The 25,690-nt window shown below is 50.0% G+C and overlaps 1 protein-coding gene across 8 annotated transcripts in view; it reads left to right on the plus strand.

Moving 5' to 3' along the window:
- TOM1L2 (target of myb1 like 2 membrane trafficking protein) overlaps positions 1-23,691 on the plus strand; it is a 125,711-nt gene extending 102,020 nt beyond the window's left edge. For 3 of the 8 annotated variants that reach the window (XM_039847558.1, XM_039847553.1, XM_039847556.1), the window contains 9 exons: positions 1,948-2,081; positions 4,350-4,398; positions 4,803-4,926; positions 6,593-6,710; positions 7,866-7,941; positions 10,554-10,619; positions 16,393-16,452; positions 18,432-18,468; positions 19,522-23,691. In XM_039847558.1, the coding sequence (XP_039703492.1) occupies positions 1,948-2,081; positions 4,350-4,398; positions 4,803-4,926; positions 6,593-6,710; positions 7,866-7,941; positions 10,554-10,619; positions 16,393-16,452; positions 18,432-18,468; positions 19,522-19,670 (813 nt within the window). In that variant the 3' untranslated portion in view covers positions 19,671-23,691. The other 5 variants (XR_005649573.1, XM_039847554.1, XM_039847555.1 and 2 more) reach the window with 5 other exon arrangements.
- The last annotated feature ends 1,999 nt before the right edge of the window (positions 23,692-25,690 follow it).

Here is a 25,690-nt window from a genome sequence, read left to right on the forward strand (position 1 = left end):
AGCTGTACTGGAGTCATTCTGAGGTGACCTACATCGGCCAGGCTTCATTCCTCAGCTGCCTCTGCTCTCAGGGAAAGAGCTTCTACAGGCTGAGCAGCCATGGAGGAGTGGCAGCTGAAGCAGTGTCCAGGCCTGTGTCTGGCTGGCCATGATCTACTTACTCTGTAATGGGCAAGTCAGGTCTGTCAAGGTCCCCACCGTGTTCTTACCTACAGGATCAAGCCTGGGCACTCATTCACTGCCCTTCAGTCGTGAATGAGGGGTATGTGCGCATATGCATGTATAAGGAACACTCTTGGATACCTTGGACTAAGTGTGGATAGAAGGAACACAACTTGCTCTTGTTAATTCTCTCAAAAGCACTAAAGGACTGGCTCCTATGTGTCAGTCACAGGTACTGGGAAAACAGGGGCAAGAGATGCCATCTCTGCCCTCAAGAATCTTTGGTCTAGAGAGTGAGGCAGATAAGCCCAACTGTAATGCCCTTGTGTGGTGAGCACCATGGGGGTATTTGGGGATGGGGTGAATGGGGACCCTCAATTTTCTACTTTGTATTTGACCAGTTTGGCAATCAGATTCAGCAGATGATTACTGGGCCTTTTCTCTGTGTGTGGCATCCCCAGGGGATAAATGATGGCACCTACCTCATGGAGTTTATGATCTATTAGTAGGGGAAACCTTCTAGTCAAGCTAGTTAGATTATGAGACAGGATGCAGAACTCAATAGAGATCGGTATGTCTGCAGTGAGTAGAGTGGTTACTTCCACCAGAAATATTTTCAAAAGGAAGTAGTTTTGAGGTTGAGCTGTGAGAAGAAAAGACTCTTGCTTCATCCTTGATCCCCTTCACTCACTGGGTTATCAGCTGCCTCCAGTGTCCAGGTGAGTAGGGACAGCATCTCGCCTCTGCTTTACCCTACATGGCCCATTAGGAGTTGGAGCTTTGTCCACAGGGACTTCCTGTAGACAGAGATGCCGTGGGGCCAGCCTGGCAGGGCTGTTAGTTCTCAGCTCTGTAGGGATCCTCATTCTGGCCTATAGGATAGCAAGGAGCCTTGGCAGGTATTTGAGGGAGCTCCACAGCAAGTTTCAATAGAGCATGAATCAGGCTGTTGTCAGAGTAGGGGAGGCCTACAGAAGCCAGACCATAAAGTGATAAGGACCTGTCTTCAGCACATTGCTTCCAAGGGTAGAGAAGGTTCTGATGGTGACTAGGAGTTCATGAGAGACATTTCTGGTTAGCTGGGAGCCATGTAGGAGTTTGCTGAACTCCTGAGACCTCAGCAAGATGACAGACATACCACCAAAATGTCTGTAATGCCATCATAAAATATACTCATGCTGTTGCTGGGAGTATAAATAAACTGATCTCATCTTTTTGAAGGGTCTTTACTATTGCCAATCAATTTTCTAAATGACCGTACCCTTTCAGCTAGGAATTTGTCCTATGGATGTGCTGGCACAAATGCATAAGCATACATGTATACAAATGTTCAGTGCTGCATTATTTGGGTTGGCCAAAAGAAGAGAGACCACAACCTAAATGCCCAACGATAGAAGAATGGTGTGATACATTATAATACACATACAAAGGCATGAGTCAGCCTGTAGAAGTGATGGGGAGAGTCTGGAATACTGTGTAAGCTGCAAAGAATCATATGTATATTAAAAACAATTTGTACAAACGTGTACTTATGTACACACAACAGTATATAAATAGGTATGGACATCTGTCTATCTACTGAAAAAACTGGTTTCCTCTGGAGTAGGAGGAGGCAGTGAGGGAGGGCCTTCTACTTTGCATCCCACACAGGCTGGCTTTATGGACTAGCACATACTCCTTTTGTCACTTTTAAGAATTGGTACATGTTTTCCCAAAGGAAATAGAATGAAAAAAAAAAAAAAAAGCATAGCCAGCAGGCTAGCCAGAGGTACATGTGTCCCCTAGGAGCTGAATAGGACCTGCCGGGCCATGCAGCAGCGAATCGTGGAGCTCATCTCCAGAGTATCCAATGAGGAAGTGACGGAGGAGCTACTGCACGTCAACGACGACCTCAACAATGTCTTCCTCAGATATGAGAGGTAGGAGCCAGGGTCCTTTTGTTTTCCCTTGGAAAGATTATTGCCATAAGAGGAATTTCTTTCATAAACAAAGGGAAGAGAGAGAGATATTAGAGTTAGAAAATACTCATCAGAAATGCTAATTTGTTCCCAGAAGACAGGGAAAATGCTGCTTGTTCTCTTGGGAGCCCTGCAGCAGGAAAGTGACTGCAGAATTAGGATCTGCCCTTTGTAAGCCTCAGGCTGCTCTGCCTTCTCCACCCACCCTAGCTCCTGGAGCGGGAGGACTGGGACACCTGCTCCTTTGAAGATCCTTTGAATTTGAAAAGGATTAAAGGGGGAAAAAAATCTCTGCTAAGGAAAAAAGATCTACTTTTACCCATCTTTAAGAAAACGGATTATTTTCCCTCCCTTTGCAAATGTCAGTGCCTCTAGAGTGTTCAGAAGCAGGAAGGGTGTAAGTGCTGGAACACAGCTGTGTAAGGAAACACATATTCAGTTCTTCCTGTAGCCAAATCATTTTGGGGTTTGAGGTAACTAACTTGCAAATTCTTTTCCCTTTCCAAAGCCATCTCTGGGGGAAAAATGCAAAGCATCTTATTCAGATGTAGTTTTTAATAGGTGGTTTAATGGCACGGTCTCTTCCCATCATTCTTCCCATTCCATCACTGATGGGTGCTCCACGAGCTTTCCTGAATTTCCTGAATTACTTAGTGTCAGCATCAGAAAGCACTTTGACCAGGCCAACCTTCTTCTAAATCTAAGCCCCAGGTCCCCAAAGACTTGGGGTGCTGGCCCCTCACTGACTTATGGCAGGATGAGCTGGCACCAGTTAGGGTTGGTGTGACAGATATTTGCATCTGGGGGCATAGAGGGTGATATTGCTGCTATTGTCACAACTCTGGACTTTGGCAGTAGGGTGGGGTAGCCCTGTGTCCACCTGACAGATGAAGAAGCCACTGCAGTGTGAATATGGGGCCATGCATGCATGTGTCAATTGAAGAATGGGAGCATTATCTGAGGCACCTCAACTCCCAGCCTTAGACGTCTTGGTTTTGCCATGTGGTTCTAATTTCTTCACTTTAAATGGGCTAGTCTTTTAACCTGTTAGACCCATTTCAACCCCTTCTAGAATAAGATGACAAGAACTAATGTGGGCATTTTCACCTGGGTCTGCCAGTCCCAGTGTTACCACAAATTCAGAGGCAAAGCTTGAGGCCAACAGACCTAAGGCTAGAGTGCCTTTGATAAGACTAATTGTCCCTCGAAGAGAGTATGGGAAAGTTGTTCTAGGATTAAAATTTTTTCAGATGTATTAATACTCCTGTTCTCCTTATAAACCATGATTGAAAAACCATATAAGTCTTCAAAACACAGTTGACACACATATCCTAACCAGATTGTCCCTTGCGGGGATTCCTCCTCACCAGGCACAGACCCCAGCAAGTGGGGAGACCAGTGTGGAGCAGCGAATCTCAGTGAAGCCTGATCTCTCCAGGCTCTAGCTGGAGAAAATCTCTTAGCTACCTCTTTGCCCATAACATTTGGGAACTTTTAAATGCAAGGGCAGCCCACCTCCCCACCCCTACGCACACAATTGCTCTTCTATTCCTCAGCTGGTATGAGAATGACAGGCAAGAGATAGAAGAGGCTTTCTGCAGTTATTTCAAGCCAACTCGCATCCACAGCCAGTCTGCAGCTAACAGGCTGGAGTAGGGGACTGGCTGGCAGCCTGTTACTGGTTGATCTAACCCTTTCTGCAGCTACCAGGGATCCTTCATCAGGCCAGGGGCCTGTGCCTGTCTTCCTCCTCTAGGTGTCTGCCCCGTATATGCCCTACCACCTTTACTCTGGCAAGTTGAGCTGGGGCATCTCAGTGACCTCAGACAATTATTCCCCAGCACAGCTCTGTGAAATAGGAAGGAGGGCTGTACTTTTTGCCTGGCTTTGCCCCCAGGTAAAGTGGTTGGTCCAACCTACCTGTCAAAGGACAAGAGGAACACCCGGGTTCAGGGTCTGAGGGAATGGCTGGGGGTGCTTATAATGGCCTCCTGGGTGTGTCAGTCAACACCCTCCTCCCTTACCTCAGGGTGAGGCCTGGAGAAATTGTACATGTATGGGTTCACTCCCACTAGCCCCCAAAATGGGTCTGGTTGGTCTCCTTTCCTGGAGCCTCAGTCTCTGCTGGCCTCCCAGGGCTGTCGGTCCCCAGGAGCTCTCCACAGGACCAATAAGCATCATGGTGCCCTGTCACCCCCCTCTCCTTACTCTGCTTTCCCTTCCCGTTAGGTTTGAACGATACAGGTCGGGCCGATCAGTTCAAAATGCCAGTAATGGAGTAAGTATCCCTTCAGAATTCTCTCATCTCTGGAGGCCAGGGGAGCTGCTTCAGTTTGGTTTTTCTAACTGGGGTTTAAATATTTGGGTAACTGTCTAGCAGGCTCTGGCTGATGGGATACTGAGGAAGAGCTAACAGGCGCATCCCTGGTGGGAGGGTGGCAAGGAAGCCCCTGTCCTGTGCTGGTAACTGATTCAGCCCTGCCTCATTTAAGTGGGAGCGGGGAGCTAATGGGCAGGGGCCTACTGACAGCCAGGGCCCACAGTGGACCCCTGTCGTCGTGAGAGAAACTACCTTGCTCCTGTACTGGTACTGCATTGAAACCCTGCACGGTGCCTGCTGGCTTTGACCTTAGAGACCAGTACAAGGGCTCTGAGGCTCACGGCCATCTCATGCTCTGACAGGTACTGAATGAAGTGACCGAAGACAACTTAATAGACCTGGGGCCTGGGTCTCCAGCCGTGGTGAGCCCAATGGTGGGGAACACGGCACCCCCATCTTCCCTCTCTTCCCAGCTTGCAGGCTTGGGTGAGTGTCTCATAGGGGTGTCAAGGCCTCCTTCACAGGCCACTGCCTGGTTGTGAGTCTGGGCTGAGAGCTCCTTTCACTCTCTTTGTCAGAAGTTTTGAAGAGAACCTTTTGGGGAATCCATGGGAAAGTATATTCCTGAGTCCTGGGCAATTGTACCACCTTCAGTTCATAATTTCTTTTCCTAAACTTAAAGTTTAAACCTGTGTTGGAAAGCAGGGGTTGGGGGAGTTCTCAGAAATGAGAACTTGTTTGCTTTTTAAAGAAAAGTGGCTGCTGTGTTTTATCTAGAATATTCCTTATGGTTGAAGCAATTTCCTTCTCTATATCAACTAGGCCAAGGATGGCAAATAGGTTTCAGCTCATTTGCTGCTTGGAGCACAGGTCTAAAAATGACATCGAAGTCATGCCACATCAGGGCTTGAAAGATGAGTCAATAATTGACTGGTGATGTCTGCCATGGGCTTGGAAATAGGAAGTGGTGGCACTGACATACTTGCTCTCCTTGAACTAACATCAACCTAAAGCGTCCCATTGTCTAAACCCTCAAACAAGAAACTTATCATTTTTTCACAGTTCATTCAGTTTAAAAGTGTATAGATGACTCTAGATACTGCAAATACACTGGATGATACCAATTTATAACAAAATTATAGTATTAAGATAATTAATAGGTGTGGTCCTCTCAAAATTTTTTCTTCTCTCCTTTTCTGTTTTCTTATTTCTTAATATTTATTTTTATACCTTCATTTCATTTCAGTTGACTTGAGCTTTTACTTAGTGATCAGTCAGTTGATATAATCCTGGCTTTTCAATATCTCATATATCTGTAGCTCTTGTTCCTCTTTCAGAACAGATTTCTCTACCTTCACTCCATCCAGCATTTGACCACTAGATTTAATACCAAAATTCAACTTGAATTGTGCTGCCTCCCTTCCTAAAAAAGTCTAGTGTATTCCCATCAACTCCTTGAACTGGCATTTGAATCTTTCCATCAGCCATCTCCCACCTCCCTTCCAGCCTTATCCTCCATTAACCTCTCTCCATGAGCACTATTTGCTTCACACGCCCTGGACTTCCAGGCCCTGTGCCTTTGTACCTACCTGCCTTTTACCCCTTCTCCCCACAGCATAGTCCCATTTGTTCTTAAAGACCTGTTCTTGTGTCAATTTAGAGTCTTTCCTGATATCTCAAGCTAAGTATTGCTGTTGTCTGTCTCCCACATACTCTGTGCACTCAGATTTAAATTTGGTCCTCTCAGGATCTAGTTCAGAACATGGTGGGTACCTGTGAAATATTTGTCAAATAACTCAATGACCCAGGTCCTTAGACATTGTGATTGAGTTAATGAGGAGCACACTGATAAGGGCATTATGGGAAATCTGCAGGAGTACTTGCCCCAGGCCCCACTTTTTTGCTGCCAGTAATCTCCCATTTATTCATAATGTCTCTTTCCCCACCTTGAGCAGACTGGAGGTCAGTGGCCCCCATCTGGGACCCACCTGTGGCTCCTGCATGTGGTGGCTTGGGAGTGCTGAGGACAGTCCCCCCCCCACCCCACCCCAATAGAACTTTAACTTGCTCAAATGGCATCCTAACTTTGGGACCCTTCATTAAGTCCATTATCCACATTTTGTTTTCATCTTCTTCTCATTTGTTGTTACAGACTTGGGGACAGAGAGCGTCAGTGGCACCCTCAGTTCACTTCAGCAGTGTAATCCTAGTGACGGCTTTGACATGTTTGCCCAGACAAGAGGGAACTCCTTGGCCGAGCAACGCAAGACGTATGTTGGGATCATTTCAGTGGCTCTCAGAAGATATTGGGGGAGGATTGATCCAGGCCTGGTCACAGGCCAGCACAAAGAGGCCTTTTATTTACCAGGGCCAGGACTGCCAAGAACTTTGAAATATGGCTGTAAGGACTTGGTAGTAGACAGAGATGTTGAATGAATACTAACCCGTCCCCACATCCCCTACCCCCACCCCCACTCCCGCCTTTGGGTCAATTGTAGTTGGATTTCTCCTGTCAGTCAGAGAGTGCTCTGTTGTTCTCTTTGCTTCTTTTGCTGCTGCTGCAAGAATTTCATCTGTAGGAGGAGCTGGGAGTCTGGAGGGTGCAGCCAGACAGGCAGTGAACTGGTTCTAGGCAGCATGGATTTCTGGCCCAAGGGTGTGGACAGAGGCTTCTCTAATAGCAGCTCTAGCCAGGATGAGCCATATGGAATTGGAGGAGTTTATTCCAAAGTAGATAATACCTTGCATCTCAGAGAGGCACCAAAACAGGCTTCGAGCTTTCTGTTCAGCCTATAGGCAGGTGAGGAACACTTTTCCCCACCTTTCCTAGAGGCACAGCATCTTGATGCATTCAGCTTTCTGAGTCTCATGCTCTGGAATCAACAGGTTGACCACAAGCCCAATGTCTCATGTACCCTTCACCAGCAAAAGTTGCTTTTAAAAGGAATACAGTGAAAGAAGTCAGGGACCAGAGGAAGACAACCTTCAGAATCAGTTATAGACCCCAATCCAGACCTTCCTTGTTAAATACCACTAAAGCTGCTTCTTTTAAAATAAGAAGTAATATTACTTTGGCTTTATCTTGCCCCTCCCTCTGAGCAGTCTCAGGGCATGTCTGACATCCTGTCATTGAGCTTTAGAGATGCCTAGTGTTACTTAAGAAAGGATCGTTGAGATGCAGTGTCCTGACCTCAGAAGAAATGAGTGGCTGAGCCAGTGCTAAAACCCAGGCAGGCCTCTTAGCTTCAGTAGCAGTCAGACTGACAGACGAGCCCTTAGCCTCTGCGCAGATGCCAGGGCTGTGGGAAATGTTTTTCCAAGTACATGTGGGGAAGGTGCCACGGATAGAAAGTGATTATAGGTCACTGTCCCAACGCCTTTGACCACTATGGGGAACTGACTCTGCTTGTGCCGCTTGTCTCCAGGGTAACCTATGAGGATCCCCAGGCTGTTGGAGGACTTGCTTCTGCACTAGACAATCGGAAACAGAACTCTGAAGTGGTAGGTCTTGAACCCTGTTTTTCTGCCTAGAGCCCTCTGGAGGGAAAGTCAGGTAGTTTGGTAAAGCTGGCTGGATAATTAAGCAGAAGCTGGCTTGCATGGAGGGCAGACTGGGATGAGAGTACTGTATTACCTCATTGAGTTCTTACCCCACCCCATGGGTGACACCCCAGGTCAGCTTTCCCATTTCACCTGGAAGGAACAGGCCCAGAGAGGTGGTGACGCCAGCAAGCAGACAGCAAGCAAGCTGGAGTCCACTCCCTGGAGGTGTGACTCCAGAATCTGTGCTCTTCCTATCTTGGTGGCTCCAAGCTCTCAGAGCACAGGTCTCCTATGACCAGATAGGGTCTTTCCCCAAATGTTACAGTGCCCCAGGTATGGCCAGTGCTCTGAAATAATAATGACCTTTACAAGGAAGGGAAACGCTGATCTGAGCCATATTTCTACTGATCATTTGTAGCTGCCCTAGAGAAACAGTACCAGCCCCATTAGAAGGCAGTGGATTGTCTGGATTTGTTGGGGAAACGGGCTGGAGGGATGGGAGGAGCAGTTGAGCGGTGACTAGGAAGGAGGGTGTTCTGGGAGGCCCTATGTCTGGAAGGAGCAGAACTAAATGCAGAGCTACTTTGAAGTGAAGAATGATGCTTGTTAGAGCCCCCAAATGTAGCCCTGGTTTTTGTAAGATTTTAGATCATTGTGGGGATGGAGGGGGTGGGGGGAGGATTTGTGTCTTAATGCTTTTCATGAGATTGTTCCCCTTTTTGCCTAAGAAATGTGTGTGGCAGTGTGTGAACGAATGTTTGTTTGCAGGGGCAGGAAAGGGGAGGGCTATTAGGACAATAGCCCCAGAACTGCTAGAATGCCTTTTCAGGGTCTCCCAGTTGGGCTAGAAGGGGGCAGTGCTCATCTGTCCACTAGATGGGAAGGTTTGCTCCCCAAATACTAGTTGTTGGCCTCTTGCAGCCCTTGTTCACACGAGCCCAGGCAGGAAGCAGTGCTGCAGCCTGGTTTCCACAGGGAAGCTCTCCTTGGGGGAAGGAACTCCTTCCTTCATCTGTAGGATGTACGTCCCACTGCACTGACCACCAGGGGGCACAGAAGAGCCAGCCCCACTGCCTTGGTTTCTCAGTACCCTGCCTTTCCACAGAAGGGTGGGCAGTGCCACCTGAACCTGAGACCGGGACTCCCAAAATCTATGCAGTAATCATGGTTCTGTCCCTCCCATTACTTAGAGTGTTTTCCCACCTAACTCAGGGAGGGTGTTAGGGAGCTGAGCTGAAAGCCCATCAGCACACTGCCAGATGAGGACATCCCCTCCCCCTGCCCCACCCTGTCCTGGCCTACAGCCCCATCCCTCAGCAAGGCTGACCTCGTTTGTTTTCCAGTCTGCCTCCAGGGCCTGCTCCGTCCATGCCAACGTGTGTCCTAGCACAGCTCTGCCATTATCAGTGCCCACACCTGGGTCTGAGTATAGGCGATGTGGCCAGCTTCCTGCCCTTCACACCCTTTGGGCGTGTGGCTTGGCCAATCTCCCTATTTTCAAAGGTCTTGATGACTCCAGCACGTTTTCTACATGATGGTAGACATACTGCTTTTCATGTTTACCGCTCCATGGGGCAGCGAGGGGAAGCAGAGTTCATGTTAGCTGCGTGTCTGTCTCTGTGTATCTGTATATGTCTATATGTGTTTGTATATCTCTATGTGTATCTGTGTCTTGTGTGTATGTGCCTATGTGTGCCTGTGTCTATGTGTTTGTGTCTCTGTGTGTGTATCTGTGGGTGTGTTTCTGTATCTCTGTGTATGCCTGTCTTTATATTCTTGTGTCTGTGTGTATGTGCCTGTGTCTATGTGTGTGTTTGTATATCTCTGTGTGTGTCTGTGTGTCTGTGTAGCTATGTGTGTGTATCTCTGTGCGTCTTTGTATCTGTACACACACACTGACTCATGTATATCTTCAGGCTAGTGCTTCAGCTTACGGTGTTCCATATCTTAAACCATGCTGGCCTGGAAATGAAAATGCATCAAAGTAGAAATTAAGAACACAGTAAAAGGGGCGGGGCGGATTGTGTAGCCACACCTCTACAGTGCAACCAAATCACTAGTCTTAACTTTAAATACTTTTATCATTTAAAGAAAGACAATATAGCCAAATTCAGCGTTCAAGTTAAGAGTTTGGAAAAAGAATACACAGGTAACTGAGAAAGAGGAAAAAGAGAAGAAAAAGTAGAAATAAGTTAGAAAAAAGTAGAAATGGTTCTGTAAAAGTGAGTTCTTTGATAAGTTGACCCTTTGCCAACCCCAAGAGCCCTAATTGAGAGAAGCAGCCCTGGGTGATCTCTGTGACCTCACAGATTTTCCAAGTGTATGGGAATGGTTGGCATGAGTACATGTTACCCCATTGGGATTCTTGGTTACTAAACTTCTCTGCTCTTTTCCAGGTAGGTAAGGGGGACATGCTTGGGGGCAGGGGGTTTGTGCTTCAGGTCACATCTCCTTACATGACAATCAACTCCGAACGGGGGCTTTTCTATTTCCACAATATATACTATTGCTTCTTTATCATGGGTCTTGCTGTGACTTTTCTTTCTGGGACTTTTCTGTCCTCCATCCAGAAGAGAGGTAAAGGTGGGGACTCTGACCTGGAGCCCATAGACAGCTGGCTCATAACCCAAGGAATGGTGAGAGGTCACCAGCTGAGCTGAGCCCCTTGTCTACCCCAGCGCTTACCTGTGTCACCTGCTGAGCCCTTGTGAGTCAGACAGTACAAGGCCATTCTCCTTCTGACTTGGTGCCAAATTTTCCCCTCCTGTCTTTGTATAATCTCCTGAAGCCACACACGTCCAGCGCCAGGAGCGCCTCCTCTGGTTTTCTGCTGAGGTCCATGCCCCTGGGCCTTAAGGGTCTGGGCATTTTCAGGAATGGGGGGGCCCTTCCCTCCTTTTACTGTCTCTGGAGCACTCAATAGTATTCACTTTTCCAGGATGAGCACAAGTTACTGTGGCTTTTGCATGGGAGGGGATGTTTCTAAGAGAATAGACTCAAAGCATCTGACTGGTAGGGGAAGCCCCCTCCAGCCTATGAATTTGGTGGTCCTAGGCAGATGAGTTTTAATAATGTAATTATTTGTGCTTACTATGTCCCCCAGAGGATCTGAGACCTCTTAAAGAAACACAAACACAATAGGAACAGAATAAAAACACAAAGGCAGAGGAGTTTAATATCATACATGTAGTTAGTTCTGAGGAAGCAGAGCTCTCTGGGCACAGAAGCCTGGGAGGTTCTCTCCTGCCTCATCTAGTATCCCTGAGCATGGTGCATAGAGAGAGTGACCTCGTTCCAGGGTGCTTGCCTTGGAGTAATGATATCACCTCTAATGAAGCCACAGCCCTCATCAAGTACCTCTAACATAGACACCAAAGGTCTGTACATATGTGGTGGGCTGAAGTGGGAGAGGATGCACTAAAGGGAAGATGAGAAAAGCAAAGAAAGGGTAGGCCTCTGCCCTGCAGCTAGATTGGGGAGACACTGGACATATACCAGGTAAGAAGCATAACTGACCCTTGGAGACCATGCCAGGCTGTGGCTAGGCGAGGTGTATTCAAGCAAGGCCAGTATGTTAGGCAGCACAGGGGGTCACCTGCCTGAACAAAATGTTACCAGTATGCAAGGATATGGGCCATGCAGGGCCATCAGAACCATTGGGGTGAGGGGTATATGCCTGTCACCTGGCTTAAAGCTGATGACCTTTACACATGCTCAGATGGGGCCCATCTCCCTCCACCTGTCAGAGCAGCAGGCACTTCATCTTGATGTTCCTGCACCAGACCCCACAGCCATTCTTAGAGATATGGGCTACCTGGGCCCCTCATTTGCTTCTTTAGAGACAGGCTGGGGCTCTGGCCCACATGTTGGGTGGCCTTAGAGTAGGACTCCTAGAGGCCATGTCCACTCCATTGTTCAAATTGGGGGGAATCCAGCCATGTGTCCTTGTGCCTATTAATCCTGCAAAAAAAGGATACTGTCCACAAAAACTACCCTGAGTGTGGCCTTGGCAGCTGGTGGTAGTACCTGCCTCTGCCTACACACTGTCCTATCCCCTCCTAGAGCTCCAGTCTCTGACTTCCCAGAAACAAGCTCGACTAACAGCTAACCTGGTGTCTCACTTGCCTGACTACAGTGTTTTTTCTTTTAAGTGATGTACATTAATTGCTTTGCCCTATTTCCTGTAGCATAAAACCCTGAGTCTTTCCAAACCTCCCAGGTACAAATTCTTTACTTGGAAACTTTTTGTACTATTGAGTGAGACCAAAGGACTCTTGGACCACTCCTCACATTGGGGAGGCAGTGGAAGCCCTGTAGGGAGGACTGCACTGGAAATAGCACACCCGAGCAACAGAAATTGCTTCTGTTGCGTTGGAAATCAGAGTTAGGTTTCCTTGTGGGTTGGAGTTGTGGGAGGCAAAGCCTCACTCTCCTGGGACTTTAGGTGTTTGGATATTCAGCAACAAAGTTAACAATACCAGGCTCATTACCAGTTGAAGAAAACCCTGAACCATCTTGAACCAGCCTGCTCAGAGAATGCTAGTGCATGTGCTCTTCCTCCCCCTACCCTACCCTCCTGCCTCCAGCTCGTGGGCCTTTTTTTGGCTGGTGAACAGAAAGAAGTGTCCCCCATATTCAATTGCAACCAGGAAAATATCCAGATATGAACAAATATAAGGCACAAGAACAGAAGTAGGTTAGTAAAAGTCTGCTACTGCCAAAGCCCGGGTTTGGAATGGGAGGCAGAGGGGCTCCCTACTCATACCTGGAGGACCTCCAGACACAACAAGCCTGAGGCCACCAAGGGCACTAGCTGTGGCTGAGCCAGTGGCAGCACCTCTCTCCTTTGGGCAGGTGACCCTACTGCTCCCTAAGCAAAGCTGCCCTGACGGCAGCCAAGTGAGGGTCAGCTGATAGACAGCTCACCCACCATTCCTGTCAAAATCTGCTGCTGGCATCCGACGTGCCTGTTTCTCTTTGCACTCTGAAGATGGGCAGGGCTCATCTCGCCATTGCCTCTGCCAAACTGGCCCTGTCCAGCCTATCTTTAGAGCAAGTTAGTTCTAGGCCCTGGTCTTTATTGGAGGGAGCTCCTGGACTAGCTTCTTTTATGTTTCTCTCTTCACATCTCTTTTCCCTTTCTGTCTCCTTCTTTCAACTCACACTCTTCTTCATACCACTTGGACCAGCCTTCAGCTTGGATGATTGCCCAGAAAGATACTAAAACCACAGTAGATCAAAGCCCACAGTCTCTAAGGGATATGCTGGGCCTCACAGGGGCCTGGTGATGTGCCCAAGGCCACAGGGCAGTGACAGAGTCCAGTGCCCTATTCTTCAGTCAAATCCTCTGCTTCTCTTCCATCAGCTTGGATGTGGAAGCTTCCTCTTCCTCCCTCACAGTTTCTCCAGTCCCTATATGCAGAGCAATGTACACGTTTCGTTTGCGTCGGATAGTGCCTACATCATTAGAAGGGACTTTACCCTGGTGTGATACTCAAAGTGCTGATTTACCTTAGAGCAGGAGAGTTATATAGCTAAAGTGTTGTGTCTAAACAAGCAAGTCAATCCCTGCATTCCCTTATATAATAAGCTTTACTGTTAAACCACACCCAAGCTCCTCCTTGATTCATGCCCTGAGGCAAAGTGCCTTTTCGACTGTAAAGATTTAATTCCAGTAATTTCTGGCATCCTGGAGTTTCTGAATTTGAAAACATGCAGACCTAACTGGAAGTTAAGGGATTCAGAATCCTGAGTAGTAAAAACTAAATAAGGCCTGGCAGATGAGGAAACCAAGGCCAAGAATTGCCCAAATCCTTGCAACTCCTTTTGCCTCTCCACCTTAAGCTCTGAGGCTTCTTAGGACAGCAGAGGCTAGGAGCTCCCGGTGAAGAAGCAATTCCAGAGAAAAGCGACTCACTCCAAGGCCTACACCAGTGAGTGCTGGGAGCCTGCTGAGCCCAGCCTGTCTCTAGCCCAGAGCTCTCTCCTCAGCTTGCCTCAGTGCCAAGCCTGGAAGATGCCTTTCCGTAAGCACACTACTTATTTGGAGAAGTCTAGGAGAGGGAAGAAAAGTATTCCCATGATCTAGCATTGGGGGAATTTTTTTTTTTTTTTTTTGAGGTGATGAGGAGTTTCTCAAATATCAATGTTTATTTTCTGAGCACACTTGCTCTCAAGATTAAGCCTCAAAGAAGAAAACTAGAACATGATCCCCGGGCTCAAGGAATGTATTTTTGAACAGTAACAAAAAAATTATAAGCAAAATCTGAAAGTTTAGGACCCATGGCCCATTAATGGCTTTTTTCAAGCTTTTGCAACACCTTGGAAACCTCTGTCCATGGAATCTTCATTTCTCCAGGGTGGACTAAAGCTGGGTAGATTTAAAAAAATAAGAACAAAATAAAGCCCAGTGCGCACTCCAGCAGCTGCTGTCGGGCATGTTTTCTCTTTGGAGATGCGCTGGCTTTCCAAGCTTTAGGTCTAAGAACTTGGCATGGCTCATATCCTCCCAGAGGCCAGGCATTCTGACTTACAAGCATCAAGATAATGAAAATTGGCATCTCTTGTCATGGGAATGTGTCAAGGCATAAGTCCTTCCAGCAAGCATAAAATTAGCAGATCAGGCGTCCTGCTGCTTTCTTTTCGATAGGGAAGGTAGGTGCTGCCTTCGCTGCTGTTAGCACAGCCATTGGGCATTTGTGCCCTCCAGAGTACAAATCACATCTTTGTCCCTAGGAGTCATTTCAGGTTGATTTGAACTCCTTGATATTTTTTTATTTCGACATTCTTAAGTCCCTAGTAAGTCAAAGAAATAAAATGAAAACATAGAATCTTCCTAATCTGATCAGGGTTGGCTCTAGCCTTTATGAAAATGCATGTGAACTGCCCACGCTGGGTCTGTAGTTAGGCCCAAGCACATGAAGCTACTTCAGTTCACCAGAGTGAGAGGTCTTCAGCCTCACTGAGTGGGTGCAGAATTCCAGCCAAATCAAAGACACCTGCTAAGTGTACTTGGGGATCTTCGAAGTCATCACTCTACCACCTACCCCAAACCCCATCAACAGCAGGTTTATACCTTTAGGGGTGGCTTCTCACATCAGGGCAGGGCTGGTGATATGAAATCTTCCTCCTCTTTTGTTAACATTATTCTTACCCTAGATTGTGACATTGAGAGTGAAGCCAGCTATAGACTCAATGCTGGCAATTTCTTCTAGAAATATTGGGCTTGCGAGTGAGCCACTGGGAGGTACTTCTCAAACTCAGGCTAGGTGAGGAGGTAGGTCACCTCGATTAAGATCAATCAAAACTCATTTCTCTAGGCTGGGAGCCAATATTTTATTAATGTGGCTTTTAGAAGGTTAAAGGTTACACTTACTTCCTATCCTGTTGTATCTGACAGCAACTTAAATATTTCTAGCCAAATACATTTTTCAGAACACTATCTCCAAGGCCCTTGGCACAGGTGACCAACCACTGCATGGAGACTGCTCAGGCACCCAGTCACCCCCCTGGCCACCGCTCCCCAGATTTCATGCTCCCCAGATCTCAGCTGAACTTCTTTCTTTGACCGCTGAAGCACAGACAGCCATTGAAAGCTGGGAAGGAAAGGCAAGACTAAAGGAAGCTGTTGAATTCAGACCTGCTTAGTGATTTTTCTCCTAAAGAGACACAAAGATGACTAAAGCCCGTCACTCTCTTTTGCCATCAAAGCCTTTGTTTTTGCTGAGTTTCTGTTAGTGGCGAAATGTGCCTGCTTTCTGTTGGCCAGGCCACACCCAGGTCACCAGTGTTTCTTTCCCACTCAGAGGTACACAAGGACACATTTTGAAATACTTTCAGTGAGCAAACAGAGCCCCAGTGGAATCTCAGGGCTGGCTGCGGTGCCACCTGACCACGTGCACTCCTGTTCTGGGCAGACTGCCACTTGACCTCCCCAGTGGCATCAGGGGCCCACTGGCGGCTCCTCAAGTAACCCCCAGGGACTGGGCTTGACAGTAGAGAGGCAGTACTCCTCCAGCTGTCATCAATGATGAGTTCAAAATCAGCCTGCAGGAGCAGTGCATTTCTGAGATTAAAAGGTTCTTTGCAGCCTGGGCCGAGAGGCCCATGATGTGAGAGCTGATACCATAGTCAAAAAGTTCTCCATTTCAAGAACTTGTACTGCCGCCCTCCCTCCCCACCACTGGTCAGTCCTGCTTCTTAGAATTGGCCACCTCATCGCTTTCCTCACTTGCCATTTCATGTGGCTGCCTCATGTTGCTCGTGCCTGCTGTGCCGATGTGTTTTTTTTGCTCTGTGTATGTTTTAGTTTTATTTGGGGGTTGCTTTTGACGATTTACTTTGTTCGGTGTTCTGTCTTCCCTCGCCTGGCTGTGGGGCTGCCTGGCCTGCTGCTTGCCGCCTCCATAGATCCCTGTTGCGCAGCCCTCTGTCATGGACGACATTGAGGTGTGGCTCGGGACGGACCTGGTGAGACTTGACTTTTCTCTTTCGTCTGTGGGGTGTAGCAAGGCAAAGGTGCTTCTGAGGAAAGGCCTTGGGGACACTGGAAGAGGCCACTCCCCCAGGGAGTGGAGTGGCGGAGGAGGGAGGCCAGGGCAGGCATGGCTCCTGCAGCCACCAGATCCTCACAGCTGGACTTCCCCTCCGACACCTGTGACCTGCAGAGGCCAGAGAGAATGGAGTCCTGAGCTGGGCACAGCCCCTTAGCCCTCAACCACCGGTTGGGCTACAGTGAAAGCCAGAGCTGGGATTCAGCTAGCTCCATCTGGCTCCAAAACACATTTACTTTTTCCTATGACTTTTTAATTTCAGGTGTGTATGTGCTTAGGTTCTTTTTGGGGGGGCCATTTTAAGATATTTGTTTTATTTTCGTTTCTTTTAATTGTGACATATACATAGAGATGAAGCGTTTTTTGGTTTTTTTTTTGTTTTTGTTTTTATTTCACTGTTATCTCTCTTCCCCAGTATCATCTGGTATCTAGGATCTAAAAGAACCCCTGCTCCAGAGACCATTGTCTTTGTACCCAGATATAGGGCAGGAAGTTGAGGACATCATGTATCTGCAAATGGCAGCAGGTCCTGAGAAAGGAGAGCTTCAGTGGCTAGTCCCTCCCTCTGGTTTTCACAAAGCACTTTCACTCTCAGAAACCTGCGCAGGGAGGCAGGGTGGAGGTTGTCGGCTAAAGGCTGATGAAGAAATGTACTTTGGGAGAGGATATAGCTTGCCCAAGGTCATGGGCTAGTTGGATTCTCTCCCAGACCTAGAGACACCTCATTTCTTGCTTCTAGCTGCCTCCTCTTCAGGGGGCCCTGTCCCCAGAGCAAGGAAGTTTTTTAATCACAGGGCTGGCTTAACCGGCTGTGGGCTGCAGATGTGGTCCCCTCCCATAGGAGGACAGTAGAGCTCAGATAGGGCCTCCCACTGTTCTGGGCCACCTCCCTGGAAGACCAGGCTTTTTGAAGACACTCATGGTCACCCAGGTGCCGTGCCATGGGAGAAGAAAATGCCTCATTATATCTTTCTCAAAGGAGTACCTAGAAAAGAAATAGCTCCTCTCACAGAAACAAAGCAGGAAGGGCCAAGGCCCTCAGCTCACAAAGGGGACCCCCAAGCTCCAGAAAGAGGGAGGAACCTGACAGGCAAGGCTGCACAGCAGGTTAGCGGCAGAGCCAAGAAGGAAGCCAGATCTCCTGGCCCAGCCCAAGGCCTGGTCCACTTTCCATCTGGCTCCCTTCCCTGTCACTGTGCAGTGAATTTCCAGCGACCACCACATTCTCCAAACAAAATCAACTCTGATCCACTCTCATTAAGAGCTCACAGAGCCTCCACGACTCCTCAGGACCGGCAGCAGATTATAGAATCTGGGCCACAGGAGGAGGCTGGCTCAGCTCCTAGGAGGCCATGGGACATGGCTTCCAGCTGGACAGTGCTCCACTGCCAAGCACTTCCTAGTGTTATGCCCTGTGCCATGGGCTTCATGGCTCTGGCCCTTATAGGCCTCATGTGGTTCTGAGCTGTTGACATAAACAGTGACTTCCCAGAACCCTGCAGCTGGCTGCAAAGGAACACTGAGTAGAGGAGCACCTGAGGGAGCCCTCAGCATGCCTCAGGCTCAGCCTCCTTGTGGCCCCCTCCGGGAGACATGGATGAGCAAAGGCCTGCCACGGTTCTGCCCCACAGCTCAGCCCAGAGAGCCAGCTTGCATCTTTTTTTGGATTTTTCTTTTGGGCCCTTCTGGAGGATCAAAACCTAGAACCTACTGGAGCGGTTTTTGTTTTTGCTTTTTCTAAACAAAGTTTCTGTTTCTCCAATAAGATAAACAGTACTTTGCTATTGTGGAACTCAGAACAAGAAGTAGGACGTTTTCTTTGGGCTGTCGTGGGCAGCGCGGCCCTGGGGTGGCTGCTGGTGGGGCCCTAATGCATTTTCTCTGCTCCTCCCACAGAAGGGCGATGACCTGGAGGAGGGCGTCACGAGCGAAGGTATGGCCTGGCCCATGGCTTTACAGCACAACCTTGTCCCCTTCATTTGCTGCTCTCGCGCCGGGCTCTTGGGGCGCATAGGGGCTGTCACTCCCACCACCTTGGAGCCTCCACTACCGGAGTACCTTCTAGTACCTAGCCTGAGCCAGGCCTTCTGGGCCAGAAGCTTCTTGGTTCTGTTCCATCCAGGCCTCGTGCTGATGAGGGAAGTGTCAGAAAGAGCATGCGACAATTGGAAGGTCACAGAGCTAGTGAATAGTAGGTACAGTGGATCCTAGGTTAGCATGATCTCAAAACCTGTATTCCTAACCAGTTTGCCCCACCCCCAAATGCTCAATCCAGCAGAGGCAAGACATATGCTGTGCGGTCCACAGGGTACACAGGAAGCCTCTCCAGGCCTGTGACCTCACTTCTGGGGGCCAGCTATATAGATCATGTGGGGAAGTTCCCATCCCAGTTCCCCCCATTCTCCTCTCCCTTTCATTCCTCCTCCTTCCATCTTGTTTCCTTTGCCTCCTGTAGCCCACAGGTTTTTCTCTTCTCTACATATACACTTGCTCGTCTGCTCATCCAGGACTATCTGCTGAACCCTCTCAGGTGGAACTTGAGCTTGGTGTTGCAGGGGAGGCGGATGTTCCTCTCTGAAAGCTTAAGGACTCCTCAAGGCCAGCTCCTGTTTGCTCTTTTGTGTGCTGATAAGGAGAATGGAAAAGCTCCAAGTAGGGTGGGGCAGAAATTAAAGCTGCTCCCACTTATAACTGGGCTTCCTACTTGTCCTAGAGGTGGCAGAGGGAAATTGAGGCTAGGCCCCCGGGCAGCAGAGCACCCAGAAGCACCCCTGGCTCTAGCTAGCTGCTCACCTGTCACTTACTGCTTCTTCCCCGGTAGGTGTCCCAGGCCAGTGTGGCAAGGGTGGGGACTCATGCTGAGGTGACCCTGTGAGCACAAGTGAGTGGGGCTGTGTGGAGAGCAGATAGGATGCGGCTGTTTGAGCCTCAGTGTGGGCTTAGCCCCACCACCAATCCTGGCTCTTGCCTTGGTTTTGTGTTGCAGAGTTTGATAAATTCCTCGAAGAAAGAGCCAAAGCTGCTGAAATGGTTCCCAACCTCCCCTCACCCCCAGTGGAGGCCCCAGCCCTGGCCTCAAACCCCTCCGGCCGGAAGAAGCCAGAGCGGTCAGAGGATGCCCTCTTCGCCCTGTGAGCTGTTCTGTGGTTTGGCTTCCCGATGGCAGGTTACCTCTTGTCCCTGTCCATACCAGGCACTGGCCACTCCTATTCCCCAGCCCCTACTTGGTCCTGCGTTGCTGTGTCTCCATGGAAACACCACTGTGTTTGCTCCCAGGCTTCCCATTAGTCAGGACCAACTTAAGCCACCTTCTTTCTAGTGGTGGGACAGCATCACTGCAGCCAGAGGCCCCTCACCTCCCCCATCCCACCTCTCTTGCCCACAGGCTCCCTCCATGTTTCCTCCCAGGAAGAACAGATAGCAGAGCCCAGCCTCAGACAAGGCAGTCTCCTTGGGACTGTTTCCTGAGTGGACACTAGGACTGTCTCCTCCTGTCACCTGCCCACAGAGAAGGGGGTCAGATCCTGGCTCCTTGCCCCATGTATCCCGCCCCCTGTCTTGCTTAGTGGGTCTCCGTGGTCTGGCCTGCCTTCCCATGCCCCTCGGATCCAGAAAGGGCTTATCTACACCTGCAGGCTTGGTCTCCCTCCTGGACTACTGCTTCCTGATGTGTGTCACCTTGTGGCACTGGGTGTGCTCAGCACTTTAGAAGGCTCTGTGGGGTGCCCATATATGGGGTCTCTCAACTTCTTGACTCTCCATCGCTCAGCAGCCAAGCTGGGGACCAAAGGGGCCTCTCATGGCCCCACATGCTCCTGGCATGGGAAGAGAGAGCCGGGGTGCTGGGAGGACAGCACACAACCAATGGACAGTGGCTACGTGGCATGCCGGTTAGCTCCTGCAGAGATGACACTACCATAAATCAAACTGCCCCCATGCACAGTACATGCTCCCCTCACACAGTTGGCCCAGTCTGTGGAGGGGCCCGCACGGGGAAGAATTGCTCTGGCTTGCTTGGGAAACCTTTGTGGGTTTTGAGCATGCTCTGCTCAGGGCTTTAGCCTGGTCTGTGGCAGCCTCTATGCCTCAACCTCCAGGGCCCAGCAGCAGACGGCTTTGCACCACGGTTGGAGATTCAAATGACTGATGGGCCAAAGCGACACTAAAGTCCTTACACTGTTCCTTGGCATGGGCCTCAGCCTTCTCCACAGATTGTTTTGACAGCCCGACCTCCCACTCCAGATCCTCCCAGGCCACCGATTTGTATCCTCTCCCAAAGCCAACCTAGAAGGCAACAGAGCCTGGGACCGAGCAGCTAGAGGCTGGTAACACCTGCTCCCATCCTGAGTCCTCATTCGTGTGTGTCCTGGCTATGGGTAAGGCGCTCTTGGTTCAACCTGGGCCGAGTCCAGCCTGAACCACTCCTGTGCTGCTGTTGCCCAGAACAAAAGTGCTGCGTAGCTGCTTCACACTAGCTGGTGATCTCTGGAGCCTTGGCCAGGCCACCATGTGTTCGTGACCCATAATGAGGTCAGCTCTTCCCACCTGGCAACCCTAGCAGAAAGAAGCAGCTGGGCTTGATGTAGGCAGAGACCAGTGCCACAGACTCTAGCCGGGGCATTTAGGACCAGCTGAGGGCTGTGCTGAGCATCAACAGGAACAGTTCTGGTGGAGGGAGGCACTGCATGCCCAGGAACCCCATGCCCAGTCTAGCACCGCTGCAGCTTCCTCCAGAGAAAGGGGTCTGGGGTCTGGCTGGGAGGTCTATCTGTCAGGAGCAGCTGGAGACATCACATTCCAGTTCCTTAGAGGACACCCAGGAAGCTCTTCCCCAGAACTCAGCCAGCCTGATTCCAGCCCTGCCATCTCTGGCAGCTCGTGCCACACCCCCAACCCCAGCCCTTGGCCAGCTCACTCCTCTCTCAACATTTCTTGAGGGAAGAACCCCCTTTCCTAAGGCAGAGCCCCCTGAGGCTAGCTTGGATGTTAAAAAGTCTGAAGTCAGCTGGCTTGACATGAGCTGCAGAGAAGTTGGCTAAGATGGCCCAGTTGTACCCAGAAACCCCAGCCCTTTGGCACTGTCCAAAGGGATTGTCTCTGAGGGCCAGGGGCCTGCCTTTGCCAGTTTGCCAGCCCGTGGTGGTGGGCAGCTGGGCCTTGGGTGGTCAGTCCTGCAGGAGCCGCAGCACTACAGCAGCTGTCAAGTGTCCTCTGAGGGAAGAGCCAGTCCCCCCGTCTTTTGGAAGGAGAAGTCTCCACAAGACCAGGAGCCTGAAGGGTCTGGGGAGAGGAGGCTTCTGGTGGTGAGTGAAGCGGAAACATGTGCCTGCCTAGGGAGATCCCAGCAAAGCTGCTGTTAATATCCATGGTCCAGAGCTGCCCACCCCCACTCCAGTTGAACAGTAGGCGGTGGATTCCTGTGGGCTGGCAGGAGGCATTGCCCCATGCAGAGAAGTGTCACCTGCTTTCCTGGCCTGGAGCCACCCCTTCTGCTCTCACATCATGTCCAGAGGCAGCCTGCCCCTATCTGGAAGTTGAGGTGACATTGCTTGAGGCCTGCATGAGAAGCAAGTACAGGCCCAGGCTTCCTTGAGGGGGTGCTGTTCAGCCCTTCCTGTCCTGAGGCCATATGCATCCTGGGCCACTGGGGATCAGAGCCCTGGCAGGAAAGCTGGCCAGAGCCTACCCCCAAGAGAGTGAGACCTTCGCGAGGCACTAGCCTCTCCACAAGTATTAGAAATCACAGATACAGTATGTACTTAGTTACCCTAAATTATTGCTGGGATTCCTCATAAGCACTAATTATACCTGATTATAGGTTAAAATATTTATTTCATCAAAATATTTTCTTGAGGATGTGTTTAACCTTTTCTGTTTCATTATGTGAAAACCAAGATGTGAAAACTAACCATTTCCTCCTGCCTACAGTTTTGGCAGTGGGCAGCAGTGATGGCACTAAGTGCAGTTTGACCCAGGGTCTGGTGGGCCTTTGGCCAACCTACCCCAGAACAGTCCCTACGTGGGACTCCCAAGCACCAAGCAGAGATGACCAACTCGCTTATCCTCATGCATGGGTCAGGGGGTTTCAGAGCTGAAAAGGCTTGTTGTTGGCCTGGGCCAGAGGGAAAGGTGACTGTTCCTCTGTTTTCTGTCCTCCTGTCTTTCTGTCGATCAGCCCTCTCAGTGTGAATGACTGTGCTGCCTGTCATGGACCATGCCTTGGCTCACTGCCCTTCCCCTCCTCACCCAGGGGTCCAGAGCAAGGGAGCCTGGGGAGGTCACTCAAGTGAGGCCTGTGCTGTCACTCAAGGCCTCCAGCTGGAAGAGTGGTGGCCAAGACTCTGGATGGCCTGGCAGCAGCAGACACTCGGACTCCTCTAGCATCACGGGGCAGATGCTGCCTGGCCACTCACGCTCCTGCTTCTCCTCTTCCTTCCTGCCACCACACCCCCACTTCGCCTCCGCACATACATGTTCAAACTCAGTCCGGCCCAGCCTTCTGGATGGTTCTAGGGGGCTTGTGGGCCAGCTAGGGAAAAACACCATGGAGGAATGCCGTTCTCAGCCTGGCCTCAACTGGCCTACCATGAGCCTCTCCACCATCTCCCGTTAGGATTCTGGGCTCCTCCCCTCTGCCCACCCATGTGGGGAGCAGCTGGCTTCACCACCCATGGCTGTGTGTGCCCAGAGGATGCCCCTTGTGGTACCTGCTGCTTTCAGTGCACATCCCCAACCCTTCCTGTCCATGGGGGTCCAAACCAGTCTTCCCCTGCAACTCCCTCCCTGCCCCCCACAACTGTCAACCCTGGAGTCACACTACTTCTCTCCTCTAAAAATCCTTCAGGCTCTCCTGGAGAAAGAGGGATGGATATTTATTTCCTAAAGTTTGCAATTCATTTGTGAGAGTTCTCAGGATTGTTAGGGGCTACTGAGAAAAGGAATGTTTTGAGTTTGTTGTCCAGTTGTCCCCGAAGTCTGGTGTTCTGTCCTTGTGTGCTTCTGCAGGCAGAGCCAGTTCTGGAGGTGGGTCAGTGCATTTGAGGCTCAGAGCAACACCCATGCATCCATCTACCCACTGGCTCTCCTTCCAGATATTGTCTCTCTAGTTTGCGATCTTGCATGGAAAATACTCCATAATAAACAAACAAACAAACAATCTGTACCTGTGTGATCTCTGTTGCGTTGCCTGTGACTGTCAAAGGGCTGGCCAGATCTGACTCCCTATTTTCTTTAAGCCAGAGGCTCCCTTGGTACCCTGCTGCGGGGAGCAGCCTGGGAAGCTCATTCCATAGCCTCCCCCCATGCCCAGCTGCCAAGGGAATCTGGGCTGGGGGAAAATCTCCAAGCCTGGGGCACAGCCCAGGTTTGGGGCACTGGTAGTAGCAGCTGTAAACCTGCCATGGCCTGCCTGAGAGTTCTAGGACCAGGTGCTATGGTTCTTCCTGTGTCTCATCCCTGGTCCCAGGTGTATGGGGAAAAGCACTCATTCCCTCACAGAGCATCCAAGATCTTGAGCAAGCAGCACTGAGCCACCACCTCAGTACCCCCTTAGCTAAGCTCCCCAAACTTGGCTGGGCCTTCACATAGTCTATAGAGCTTGTGCTAGGCACTGAATTTGAGAGTTGCTGCTCCAAGCACCAGCCTTCTTTTTAGTAACAGCTTTATGGAGATTCAATTCACATAGCATACAATTCACTCATTTAAAGTATACAATCATGTAGTTTTTAGTATAGTCTCAGAGTCATGCACCCATAACCACAGTCAACTTTAGAGTATTTTAATCACCCCCAAAAGAAACCCCTACTCCTTAGCAGTTACTTCCTCCCTCCCCCACAACCCTCTCTCCATTTTAAAAAAGTTCTCCTGTCCTGGGAGCTGGGCACCCTGGGCACTTGCTACCAGACAGTGGGCCTCCAGGAAGCAGGCCCCTCAGGGAGGCTGGGAGTCCTTTTATTCCTTCACCTCCCAGGGTTCAAGGATGGACCTCAAATGGGGCAGATTCATCAAGCCCCCAGGTAAACCTGGAATAAATGCAAAGACATTGCTCAACCTCTGGTGTGCAGGTGAGGAGATGAGGTCTGGAAGAGCTGTATGCTTGCCTAAGTTCACAGGAGGGTCAGCAGCAGAACCAGCACTCAAAAAACCCAAACCTCAGGCCTCCCAGGCCAGGGCCATGGAGGAATGGGCAGGAAGGACACCATCTTCGTGACCAGTAAGTGAGGCTGCCCCATCTACCCTGAACCCCAGCCCTTCTGGGAGGGTAGCTCAGGAGAGGGCTACCCTGTCTGCTGCAAGGAGGTATGTATGGGGGGTGGGGGTGGACATGACCAGGAGTCACATTGGGACAGTCAGCAGCCCAGACCAGAAGTGGCAGTACCCAGCTCTTATCAGCCAGTTGCCTCCCTGGGCTTTAGGGAGTTCTGCAGAGTCCCTGCCTGTTTCCGGTCAGAGTGAGACCCCCTACACCAGGGGAAATATGGGAGTAGACCTGTAAAATGTGGGAGACCCACAATCCCCAATCCCTGTAAATAGAAGTTGTAGACCCTGAGCCCATTCCCTGCCCCCAGCCCTGTATGAAGCACTGTGAGCACCAAAAGAAGGCCGAGCTGTGTCCCTGTCCTGTGGTGAGTGTGTGGGCCCTGAGACACTACCATGGACTCACCAGGACACCCAGTTCACTTGTGCTTTCAGCCCATGTATCTGAGAGCCTGCTGTGTGCTGGGTGGGTGCTAGAGAATAGGGGCTGCTCAGCTACTGCCCTTGGGAAGCTCACAGCCTGGTTCAGTTCCCAGACTCAAGGGCACTCTGTAGCCAGGAAGCACTGGAGTCCCCTCCTGGGGCCTTTGGGGCAGGGAGGCTCTGGGGGAGCAGCCAAGCTGTTGCTGTTGTCATATGCAGGCCAACCACAGGTGAAGGAGAGGGAAGTCGTGCAACTGTGACTCAACTGACCAGTCTCCTGAAAGCTTCAAGATCTCTGGTGGGCACTTGCCAAGATGCATTTCCTCAATACATTAACAGCTGTCCCTTAAAAGGAGGGGTTCTAGGGAGAAAGAAGTTTGGGAACTGCTGGAGTAGTTAAGCAGTGTTGGGACCTCTGTCCAAAATAAGGGTAAATTTGTAGCCCAAACTTCTCATTTAGAGATGGCATATTGGAA

This window comes from Pteropus medius, unplaced genomic scaffold, assembly GCF_902729225.1.
Source record: "Pteropus medius unplaced genomic scaffold, Ma_sr-lr_union100, whole genome shotgun sequence".
NCBI lineage: Eukaryota > Metazoa > Chordata > Mammalia > Chiroptera > Pteropodidae > Pteropus > Pteropus medius.